The following is a 12,610-nucleotide window of genomic DNA, read 5'->3' as shown; positions in this document are numbered from 1 at the left end:
CTACATAAACACCAGAGCCAAGTCTCTAGTTGTGCATAGCAACTCACACACCTGTACAGGCAGCATCAGCCTTCCCAGTTGCCTACGGAAGCACACCTGAGGGTTACATCAGTCTGTGACACTCATTTCTATGTGACAGATTTATTGTGGTGCTTGTTTCAAAACTCTTTTTCTTCTACTCATCTGTCAAAGCAGTAAATTAAAATTCTCTTAAAGCGTAGCTACAGTTCCTTAAACAGCACTCTGAAAGCTGGACACTTTGTGCAATACTTAGCAAAAAAAAGAACAGAAAATAAAAAACAAAACAAAATTTGAGCAAAACAAAATCAAATTTAATGTTCTTAAATGCAAAAGTAAAAACAAACAAAAAACACAAAAAAGCAAAAGAAAATTAACAGAAACAGAACAACTCAAAGTTTCAAGGCAGTCTGCAGAAAACCTGGGGGATTAAATCTTTAAATCTACAAATCAAAGGGGTTTTTTGTTTAATATCTAACTTGCAAGTTGTAAGTACTTTTCTGCTGAGTGTTCAGTAAGTAAAGCTAGTTGTCAAAACAAAATCCTATTAAAATAGAAAAACTAGCACTCATTAGAAGGGATGCGAGAAATACAATGCTCAAATGTTTATAACTGGTTTTTCTTTACAAAATAGAACTGCCAAAGGAATTCCAACTACAATGATCTTGGACGATGAGTGAGTATCTTGCTGTATTATAATGTAAGTAGTGCACCATGCATTAAATATTTGGACAGAATAGATTCAGTCTGATAAGGTAGCAACATATATTCACACTTGCTTTTTTTGAGTTTCATTTTGACTCTGAAATCTTCCCGGAGTTTCTTTGAAACTCTTTGGTCCATTCCTCTCAAAGTGGGCTTTAAAAGTCACGTTTCTAAAACCTGTGAATTGGACAGCTTGGCCACTGCTCAGTGTGCAACTTACCTCCTCAATGGTGTTAAAGTTAGGCTGGCATGCTACTACTTACAAGACCTTGACTTTTAAAAGCTGATCCTCAACTAGACACAGAGTAATGAATATTAATTTATCAAACAATTTACTGTCAACTAAAACATTAGTATTTCTCAACTTTTCTTCCATACTACTGAAACTGAGGGGGAACAAAAGGAGAGGGGGATGGGTAGGAAGAACAACATAAAACCAAAGAAAATCAATTAATTCAGCCTGATATTTTTTCAGAAAATTCCAGTTTTTGCAGACAACATTCAATGAAACAAATGTTAGTCTCATCAGTGAAAGCATGCTTCAATTTTACCACCATCCAGAGGGTCTAGTTAATGCAATCTACTTAAGATTTCAGGGGATTTTTAACATGTTTTAAATGAAATAACTTAAAGGAACTTAAAATTGGTCTAACATTGTGGGATTTCAAACATTTGAACATGTCAGTTGCATCCCAGAATATAAAACCTTTTCACTTCTCATTTAGACTAAGACAAACACTTGTGAAAATTGGCGCAAAATGAGTTTTACACTAACAAAAATGTTTCAACTTCTGTCACTCCATTATCTATTCCATACAAAAAGCACGAGCAAGTTATTTGTGGGACTTGTTGGTTTTGAAGGAAACCTGTAAGATTTTGTCCCCCAGGCGGTAGCCATTAAGACTTGCTATGGCCATTGCAGCTTCTTCATAGTTTGTCATGGTCACAAAACCAAAACCTTTGCACTTGTTGGTGTTGAAATCTCGAATAACTTTCACATTGGTAACCGCACCAAAGGGGCCAAACATCTGCCAGAGGATTCCCTCATCAGCATCTTGACCAAGGTTGTAGATGAAGATACACCAGCCAGAAGATGCGTTTCCTGGAACATTTACACCAGAAAGCCCACTCATGTGATCTACACCCATAGGAGAGAACCTAGCAAATAAAAAGCACAATATTTCATGTTCAATTAAGCAAATTAACTTGAATGGGAAGCAACTGAGAATGAATATTTTATACATGGCACATCAAAACCGCCACATAAATGTTTCCCCATTCAAACTGACAATCAAATTGACAGCTGCCAGAAAAAAAAAAAAAGTTAAGTATTCCAACTGATTTATCAACAGGGAACTATCCTTAGAAATAGGCAAGGAACAGGCAAGGCAAGATTACATGATCACTTTCCCAGGGGACCTGGATGGATGTCTGAACTCAGCCAGGCTGCTCAGTGTCCAGGGCATTGCTGCAGAACTACTTGAGTTCAGGGGCACGGGCAGCACCTCTCCAGAGGCCCCAGACACCCCCAGGCATCTCCCACTTATTTCACTGAAGGAGATTTTTTTTTTTTTTCCACCCATGCTCCTTTTCTTGCCTCTAAAAGAACATGTTGGGAAACTCTTAAGTCAAAGAGTTTATTTGGGTTTGCTGGGGCAGGAGATAAGTGTTCTGAGTTCTTAGGAGTAGAGATTTTATTAATTTCTTCTTTTGTGAAACAGAACAAAACCTACTCCCTTTTCACCCAAAGGCAGCAGGTGCAGGCAAACACTCCCAACATGAGCAGGCTCAGCGCAGTTTTATTATTCCAGTGTGTATGGATGGTTTTATTAATTTTTCCAGGAAAACTCAGATCAGACTTTACTGAACTGGATTTTTAAAATCACCTACCCACTCTTCCTGAATCCTGCCTCCTTCACAATACCTCAGCAGGATTCATGCATAACAAAAAGCAAAACTCTTCTCCTTTTTATGTCTTGTTTTGTATTAATTTCTTTTCCCTATGACCCACATTTCTAATTCCCCTTTATTCTATTTCTGGCCTACACTCCAGAAAATCAAAGCTTCTGAATATTTTAGTGCAATATTAGCATTGCACAATTAAGCACTCAAAGACCAGGAAATGTGGAAGTTAAGGTCAAAAACTCACTTTGAACCCTTGTGCTTACTTATTATTTAAAAATATGAGGTCATGTGATCATAGAAATATAATGATACTATACCAGGGGTTCCCAAATTGAGGTGTACCACTGGTGATTTGCAAACCCCTTAAAAGCGGTACATGAGCTGCTCTCTGCCAAGAGCAGGGCGGTGGCAGATCCTGATTCTCTGCTGACCTGGAGGAAACAGGGAAGGGATGTCTGGGCAGTGAATGCTGCAGTAAGTGCCAAATGCTTCCCCTCTGACTCTTTCTTGCCCTGCACCAAGGAGCTGCTGCTGCCTTTCTCGAGGAGGGAGGGCTCAAGGAGTATGGGGAGAGAGGGGAGCAGAGGGGTGGCAGTGCACACACACACACACACACACACACACAGAGTGCACTCACACACAAGAACCACTCAGTGTTCATCTCCCCCAGGCTCTCTGGTGCTCAGAGCTCACTGCCTTGGACACCTGAGCTCCTGGACTGTCCTGTCCCCAGAACAAGTGCTGCTCCATCCCTCCCTCACTGCTGCTCCGCAGGCCAGGGGCTCCCAGAGCACAGTGGGACACTCCTGAGCTGCAGCAACTCACTGACAGCCAGCCCCATGAAAAAACAACTTTGGGAAGCCTTGTACTACAGCCAAACTGAAAAAGCAGTTAGAAGTACCACAAGGTGAATGAGACATACCAACCCATGTGATCTGATGAAGAGGTGACACATCTGGTATTTCTTTTGGCTTTGTATAAAAACGCTCCTGTGCTTGCATGCTTGATACACTTACTTGTTCTGACAGACACCTTCAGTTCTGTAGCTTCTTTCCAAGTGAGTAATAATCTGGTAGGATGAATTTATCTTAATATCTGTCAAGCTTCCATCTCAACAGATCACCAGTCCTGAATCCCTTCTCAAACCACTGAGCTCAGAATTGCCTGATGTTGGTTCCAGCAGTCAGTATAGCTCTGCCTCTGCCTGCTCCAAAGGCTCAGGCTCTGCCCAGGAGCCCAGGTAACACCATATCAAGTGCTGCAATCAGTTGTAGAAGAGCAACTGGTGTTAAATGCAAGAAAACAACAAACCTAAATGCTTGTTACAGACAAAATAATTTAAATAGCAAGTACCTCTGCTCTTTGGATACACTTATCTTCAAACAGATTGTCCTCTCTTCCTGCTTTGACTCACAAAAATGTTAAAGGCTTATTAAAATACCCAAACCAAACAAAACATAGTAAAACCAAAAAAGTGCCCTAAACTATTAGAAAAGTAATTTAAAAAGAAACCTGTAGGAGATATTATTCAGCCAATCTGATGAATCTCTGTTCTCACTCTGCACAAGAGGGACCCCAGATCTCTCACTCAGCTCAGGGTAACAGCCTGCATGAGCAGGGCCGGAGCAGCTGACACACAGCTCTCTGTCCTACCAGGACAGATTTTGTGGCCATACCAATTTAAGATGACCTTTAGGAAGTTATACTTATTAAGGATGTTTAAAAGAATGTCCTACTATGGCAAACATAAAGGCCAACTGAGATCCAGGATGTTTCAGAGAAAGTGGTTTTAAAATTCCTTTAATATTGTAACTTGAACTATCTCACTTACAGCTGATGTCCTCATTTCTGTTGAAATTATTTTTATACTGTCTCCTCCACATTGCTTTTTCAACCCTCCCAAAGAGTCTGCAGCCAGTGTTATTCGTGGATGGTTCTTTCAAGCCATGCTAACCTAATATGCCAACATCTTGGGGCATTAGGTATCAACAACAGTGTATTTTCCATCATAACTTTTTTTTACTTTATAAATTTCACGTTTCTATTAATGACCTTTTGCTCCCTCTGCCATTAACAGACTGCTTCATTTAACAGATCCTGAGATTAGTTTAACTCACTGGAGGATGTAATCTCAGAAATGACACTCCTAAATGAAAGCAGTTTCTTTTAAGGTCTACACAATCCTAAAAATTCTTTTCATACAACCACAGAAACTCCTCAGCTGAAAGGGACCCTCAGGGATCAAATCCAGCCCCTGTCCCTGCCCAGACCCCCCAACAGCCCCACCCTGAGCAGCCCTGAGAGCGCTGTCCAAACGCTCCTGCAGCTCTGGCAGCCTCGGGGCCGGGACCATTCCCTGGGGAGCCTGGGCAGTGCCAGCACCCTCGGGGGGAAGAACCTTTCCCTAAAAACCAACTTAAACCTCCCCTAACACAGCTTTTTGCTGGTTTTGCTGAACTCTTTTCCCTGCACTCTGAGGACACTTCCATACAGCAGCACCTCAGGTGGGATGCCAATAAGCAGGAACATTAGTTTTAATTTTTAATACCAGCTTGTGTTGCCATTGCACTTGAGCTTGGCAGCTTTTTATTTTTTAGTAGCTCCACGAAGAGCAGGAGCTCAGCTACACTGACAATGTCCTTCTGCTGTCTTTGTTAAAGACAGAAGAGATCTGCTGTGGCCAATACAAGTCTTGTTGAGAACTCAGTGACACAAGCTCCAAGCCTGAAAAAAGTCAGGGTGTTGGGTCAAACAACCACGTAAGGAAGAACAGAAGCAACTGGGGTTTCACTCCCATATTCTTCCAGAACTCTGATGAAATACTACTCTGAATGAAATGGTTTTTACTCAATACACACAGCTTGCATCCAAATGACAAATTGGTATAAAAACTGAAAATTTAAATAATTTCACTGGTGTGAAACCAAGCAGGTGTACAGGAGCTGTCTGAGCAACCGTATTACTGACAGTGTTAAACAGACTTACTGCATTTCCCCTTGCACCAAAGAACTATCAGAAATGGCTCCCCTTCAGGCATTCAGGGCAGAACTCACGGGCTGATACTGGTAGTTATGCCCATTAAAGGAACTGGGACCTGGCTCCAACCCTGTGCAAGTCTGAAAGCAATATCAGCTAAACTGGCAATAGCTGAGGTTTGAAAGAATGTTGCTCTACTATAAAGCTCAAAAGCACAGGACTTCCAGAGGCCCTGAGCAGCCTCCTCATGCTTCAGGAGCTAAACTCCTCCATTTCATCACAGTTCAGCACCTGGACATCTGCTATTTTCTTTAAGTAAACAAATCTTATACTCTAAAGAAACCCCTGCCCCAGATGTTTTATCTGTCCTCCAGATACAACCCCATGCTGTGGCATCATTCCCTCTGGATGGAAGCTGAGAGCCTGGGTCTTTGAATTAGCCCAGGAATCCAGTGGGACACAGCACTAAGACCAGCTCCTGATGTGTGCCACAAGCACCACAGGAACTCAAAAGGATTAAAAGAACATTAAACAAAGGGTTGGAGAAATATCTGTAGGAAATTAATAATTACAAATTAGATACTAAAGGCTTAATCCTGGATTTACAGGGATTATGATGAAATTAAATGAAATGTAATCAAAATATCAGGTTACGTATTCAACCTCTGTGGAGCAGAAATCACAACTTTAATTTTTACAGACTGCAGGCTCTGGGGAAGCGGCTTATCCATTCATCATGCCTGGTTCACTACCAAAACAAACAAGACTCAGCCCAAACTCAGGTTCCTGAGCTTAACCACAGCATGAGTAATCACAATTCCTTCAGTTCAGCATCCTTCAAGGAAGACAGACTCACTAGAAGGAACTTGCAGCTAACGCTAAAGGTGAGAAGAAAAATACAAAGGTTTGTGGGACGGACTTGATGATATTGGATGTCTTTTCCAACCTTAATAATTCCATGACTCCGTGGTGTAAGCACTGTGCATGTGTGTACAGACATGCCTGCATGAGTGATGGAGGGAAGGGAGCTATGAAGTGCTGGAGCTCTCACAAGTCTGTGACAAGGCAGAGATGAAGAGCTTGTGTCTGCAAGTCAGCTGGGGGCTCTTGTGTCCAAAGCATCTTCCTGAAAGCACAGCCTTACCTCAGCTGCTCTACTCCGAGCTCTGCCAGGCTGTGGAACCCCAAAAGACACAGACACCCAGCAGAACACAGCTCCCAGGGCAGCAGGGATGGAACAGAGACATGGAACCAAACATTTTCTTCCTCTTAACCCCCACTATGACCTCCCAAGCCTATGAAACACTGGGTGTGTCTGCCCCATCCCTGACAGTGTTCCAGGCCAGGTTGCACAGGGCTTGGAGCACCCTGGGACAGTGGAAGGTGTCCCTGCCCAAGGCAGGAGTGGGACAAGATGAGCTTTAAGGTCCCTTCCAACACAAACTAGTCTGTGATTCTATGAAATGCACACAACTGACATTGATGCTGTTCTAAATGGTACATTAAGAGAATAATGAACTGGTTATTAAAATTTAGTTTCACCAGCAACTCTTAATATAAATACATTAATCGTTTTTATTGTTCCTGAGCGATCATTACAGGATTGAATTAAAAGGATTTGGTCTTTTAATTATGGATGTGAATATTATTTGCGCTCCTTATTCTGATGCATTTTGATCCTGGCATAAATTTTAGGGGGAAGAACGATGATGAAAATGTCCATGTAAATTAATAATGTTAAGAATGAAAATGATTTTACTAGGATCCAGACACACACTGAAGCCCTCGCTGAGACAAAAGGCAGATGTGTTGATTTTTTAATAATTTACCTAAATGCAAACAATGCAGAAATTCATTGCTCAGCATGGCTCAGGAGGTTTGGTGTGAAGATCTGGGTGACTGCTTCAGGGAAACAAGGAGCTGCCTGAGCTGACTTCCCTGGGCTACAGCTGAAGAGAGCTGGAGAACAACTGATACTGGCAGGAACCTCTGGAAATCCTCTGCTTGAAGCAGGGCACCTGGAGCAGGTTCCTCAGGTTCATCCTGTCACCAAAACTCACCAAAAACTGGTCAAATAAAACTCCTTAACACCAATGTAGCATTCAGAAGGGCATCCATTATTCACTACAGGCCTGGTTGCACAGTGGGTAACTCCACCTTGTGTACATGTGATCTTCTACAGGCGTGTTGCTTATATACAGTCACCACGTGCATATTTTGCTCATTACCATAACGGTCTCCCTAATTTCCCATGTTCAGTCCTTGTGTTGGCTGTGGCTGCATTCCTAAGCCAGATGTCTTCTCCTTATCTTCCAACCATCCTTGCTGAAAAAGCAGATCCTGCACACCCTGTTCCATGCTAAAACTACACCGGCACAGTAGAAATTAGATTAATCTTTTTTGGTATCAATTTCAGCCAGGTTTCAGCATCTCCAAGGACAGAAACTTCACTGCCTCCTTGGGCAAACTGTTCGACCACTCTCAGTATAAAACCACAACTGACTACAAAGTATGAATTTTCTCTGGAGACTCATTACACAGAGCTGTGCTCAAAATGCTGAGCTACAGTACTGTGGACAAGAGACAGCAACACTGGAAGAGCAGCACAGCTAAAAGGTGGCTGAGATTTTAGTCCAATTTTACTGAGCTCATTGGATCCCTCACAGGAGGAGAAAAAAAAAAAAACCAAAAAAACCCCAGAGTAAATTCTCAACAGGGAACCATTACTCTCAGAAATATGTATCATCTCAAAGCCTATTGCTTCTCTGCAAGACAGTCAATATATTGTATTTTCCAGAGCACCCTCCAACCATCAGTTTCCTCCATGAACAGCCAAGGCACTTCCAATTCAAGCAATTCATATTCAGAGCAACCAAAGGAATTTTCTATGGCAAAGCACAGTGTCTTCCATAGCCCTGGAAGCAGACAGGAAGCTGCAACTGCTCAATATTCTCATCAGTAAACTCATGAGGCCTCGAGGGAAGAATCCTGCACAGGCTGTAATGCAGGCAGGAAACCCACAGAACCTCCTTGTCATAAATAATGTTTTCCTCTCTTATTGTAACATCTCCCTGCTGGAACCAACCATTCAGAGCTTTAATTAAGTTGCCAAATTCTATCTGTGTTCAGATATATAGACCACAGAATGGGGATCTGTTGAGACAGGCACCTACCAACACGCACCTGGAACCTGCTGCTGCTGTCCCCTCACTGTAACCCAGTAGTGGAAAGAGACACCAAGAGTGCAGGTACCTTTACATACTAACTTCAATATAAATTTTACAAGTAAGATTTTTCTTTAATCATATTTTAATGCAACAGTTTCTTTACATAACACTGAGGACACATAGTGCACTATGTATTCATTCACACACGCTGCAATGAAGGATCACTGCCCAGCTGCGGGGGCACAGCTCCCCACACAACCATGGGAACAGGAGCACAGCCTTAAATGCATTTATTCTTCCTAACCTACCTGAATCTCTGTGCCTGGTGATGCACTGGCCCTCCAAACCGTCTAGCTGGTGAATGACACAGCTGCGACAACAGTGCCACATTTTTGTTCTGGTTAGGGTTGGCTGCAAACTTCACTGTAATGGGCTCGGATGAACCTGGGGGTTTGTGACCATTGAAATTTGTAATTGCCTCTTCTGCTTCTGACCTTTTGTCAAACCGGATAAATGCGACCCCTCTGGACAAACCTTGTAACCAAACCAATAAACAAACAAACAAACAAACAAAAAAATTGAAGTTCAGGATAAACTTAAAATAACTTTGAAAACAAAATCCAAAAAAGTTCAGTATTTCTATGGTCACAGCTTTCAAGTTCTCTACATTTATATTTCTTCAGCAGCTGGAGGACAAAATACAAAATTAAGAAACCAAAGACAAATTAGCATACTCATTTCAGCTATAACAACCACAGTGACTAAATACTTAAAAAAATATTCTATGATATTCATCACCAACTGACATTTCCATTCACAAAAAACTCAACATTTTAAATTAAGTAAAAAAACCAAAATTAACTCCAGATGTTAAAAACAAACCCAAACCTCTTAAGTTTCAATTACTTAATCACTAAAGAGAATCCGCAATCACAGAATTTTTGCAAATGTTTTCATTTTTCCATACTTGGAACACACTCAGGTTCAGAGATGAGGGAACAAATATCTGACTATAATAAAGGACTTCCACCTTTTTTTAATGGAGATCAGAATTTCACCTGCACCACATATGCTATTTCCAGCTGACACATAGATTATTTTTAGTCATTAAAATCAATTAAGAATTACCTCTTGGTAGCTGTACTGAACCAATATCACAGCTGTTAAAAATTTGTGTACTTTTTTCCTAGGCCCATCCCTTGGATGCTGTTTCCTTCTGACTGAGGTACAAGTGATGCCTTGTGAGCTCTCCTCTCCTCCCCTTGTTTCTCATCTGTGATTTGACCATAGGCTGAAAACACAGTTTATCAAAGTGAAGCTAAAAGGGCACATTTAGTTTAAATATTCCAAAGGAGGTATTGTGGTCAGACTAAATGTTTCTCTGTTTCAGAAAGGGACATATCAGATACTTTGTTTTCTTCAGATCCAACCAGGACCATCTTCAAAGCCAGATACAAAGCTAAGCTTATAAACCACAAGGCTGTTGGTAACAGTTGAGAATCTTTTTTGTCCGTTTCACAGAAGGAAATGCAATATGTGAAGGCCTGGGCCTGAAGCAAATAAGGTGTGCTTGCATTTTGGTAAATAACAACACATGGGCTCACCAGAGCAGAGCTGACAGCACTGTGTGCTCAGGTACCACTGAGATCAGCCTCCGTGCCAGGGGGAAGGGAATGGTCCACCCTGGGAAGGCCCAGGGTAGCAGCATCATTCAGAACTCAGCAAGGCCTATCCTAGAGCTCAGCTTACTGTGACTCCTCCACTTTCATGCTGCTCATCCTAGTGCTTCTCAAAGCATTCATTTAAAATGTAAATATTTTAGAAAGTGTATTTTTAAACAGAATAATTTTCAAAAGCTGGAGTACCACCTCTGTGAGAAGGTACAGCTAAATACAAATTAAAACGTGCCTTAAGTGGGATCAGATCAAGCTATGGAATGCAGTCTTAAAGCCAAGGCATAGCTACATTCCTGGTGGGATGGGAAGCCCGGCTCTGCAAGCATTAACTGTGAGATGTAACAGAACCCACTCTTCCATCAATGCATTATTAAGGCTATGGGAAAGCAGGTGGTGTGTTCTGAGCTGAATTACACAGCATCAGGCCTCAGCACACACATGAAAACCGTATTATTCTTGGGGAGATTTTATTTGTATGACTTCTGTCATCTCATCTTACAGCTCTGTAAAATCCAGATGCTCTCCAGACCCCATGGACTGCCAGAGACAGATGACTAGTTTTGAGACTTGCATTACTAAGTTTGCTGTGCTCCACAAGTCTTTTTCTCGCCTCTCATTACAGCTGCATCCTAGATAACCAGCTCTAGGGACAGGACCATGCAGGTATCAGAACTGGGCAAAACAAATCATTTTCTCCAGGCAGGATGGGATTTTCCTCACTCAGCCATGGAGCATCTGCCATGTCAGTCCCCAGATCTCACCAAGTCACCTCAGGTTTCTCTGATGCACAGTCACATTTGCAGCACCATCTGACCAAACATCTGCAAGTGGTGCCTGGACCAGGAGCTGGCTCTGATGGGGACACAGCCCTGCAGACCTCAGCCTGCACTCAGACTGAGCCCACCAGGAGCTGCTGGTGACCCACTCCTAACTACAGCAGATTCCTCACAGAGCAGAAAAGCTGCTTCTGAAGTGATGTGTACATCCCAGTTATAAATGTTAAATGTGGAGCTGCTAGAATTAGATTGTCTTCTATTCCAATACACCAGATGCATAATCAATGAAAAAGTGTATTTGTAAAAGCACTCTCCAGATTAATACATGACATATGGGCTACCAGTGAAACCACAGAACAGCTGGGTAACAGGATAAGCCAGAGAGTTATACTGTCTGAAATAATGGCGTAAGAACTTAAAAACTCTGAAAACACACTGTAACAGAGTCAGAACTGCCATCACAAAAAAACCCTTAACTTTGGTCTCCCCTGAGCCAAGTGCCTAACTAAGTAACTTCTCCTCTTTTTTTTTTTCTCTTTTTTTCCTTTTTTTTTAATACACAAAATACATTTAGAACTTTCAGGGCATTACTAAGTGTATGAAATTAATTCCTTTGCTTAGCAGTAACCACAGAGGTCTGTAAGACATCTCACATGGTTTAAAATATGGGAAAATTAAGTGAGTTCCAGACTGGTAAAAAAAACAAAACATATTTTTGTTCTGCTTTAAATCTGTAACTATGGCCTGGAATTGACCAGTGGTTAAGAGCTGCACGTGTGTAAAGTCAAGGTAAGGCCAGCGCTCCAGGTGACACACATGGCCCAGAAACAGTGCATTGCAGTGCCAGCAAGTGTCAGAGCAAGAAAGTAGATCTGGCAAATCAGTAGCTGATAAAAATGACAATAATCCTATTTTAATATGAGGTTTGTGCTGTACACTGGCAAAAAGACAGTTTGCCATTCTGTGTTTAAAAAAAAAAAATCACTGAACATGGATATCCTGTTAAAATTCTATCGCTGGTTGACAGCAGGTGTCCTGGTTAGCTTGTGGAAGTCTAATTTACAGAAGTTTAGGTACTGCCAGTCTCAGAAAATACCACACACATGCTGTACACTCCAGCTTTCCGAAGCCAAGCTCCCAGAACTCACCTGTGGTTTGATCCACGAGCACACGTGAGTTGATGATGCGCCCAAAACGGGAAAACATATCTTCTACATCCTTCTGTGTCATTGACCGGGGCAAGCCACTGATATATAAATTAGCATCCTTGATAACTTCAGAACTTGGGCGGGCATAGGAAACCTTTAAAACAAATAAAAATACATGTTTAGGGGATTAACAGGGAAGATTAATTTATTGTCATGAGCCAATTTAATTAACCCCCCCA

At 41.7% G+C, this 12,610-nt stretch overlaps 1 protein-coding gene across 2 annotated transcripts in view; it reads right to left on the bottom strand.

Moving 5' to 3' along the window:
- Positions 1–310: 310 nt before the first annotated feature.
- Positions 311–12,610, bottom strand: part of ELAVL1 (ELAV like RNA binding protein 1) — a 40,877-nt gene continuing 28,577 nt past the window's right edge. Inside the window, exons 4-7 of one of the 2 annotated variants that reach the window (XM_030256985.4) lie at positions 12,372–12,525; positions 9,080–9,305; positions 2,946–3,059; positions 311–1,881 (exon numbers count right to left, since the gene is read on the bottom strand). In XM_030256985.4, coding sequence (XP_030112845.2) covers positions 1,557–1,881; positions 2,946–3,059; positions 9,080–9,305; positions 12,372–12,525 — 819 coding nt within the window. In that variant the 3' untranslated portion in view covers positions 311–1,556. The remainder of the gene's footprint in view (positions 1,882–2,945; positions 3,060–9,079; positions 9,306–12,371; positions 12,526–12,610) is intronic. The other variant, XM_002190940.7, reaches the window with a different exon arrangement.

This window comes from Taeniopygia guttata, chromosome 28 (genome assembly GCF_048771995.1).
Source record: "Taeniopygia guttata chromosome 28, bTaeGut7.mat, whole genome shotgun sequence".
Classification (NCBI taxonomy): domain Eukaryota; kingdom Metazoa; phylum Chordata; class Aves; order Passeriformes; family Estrildidae; genus Taeniopygia; species Taeniopygia guttata.
This window is presented reverse-complemented; position numbering and strand designations above follow the sequence as displayed.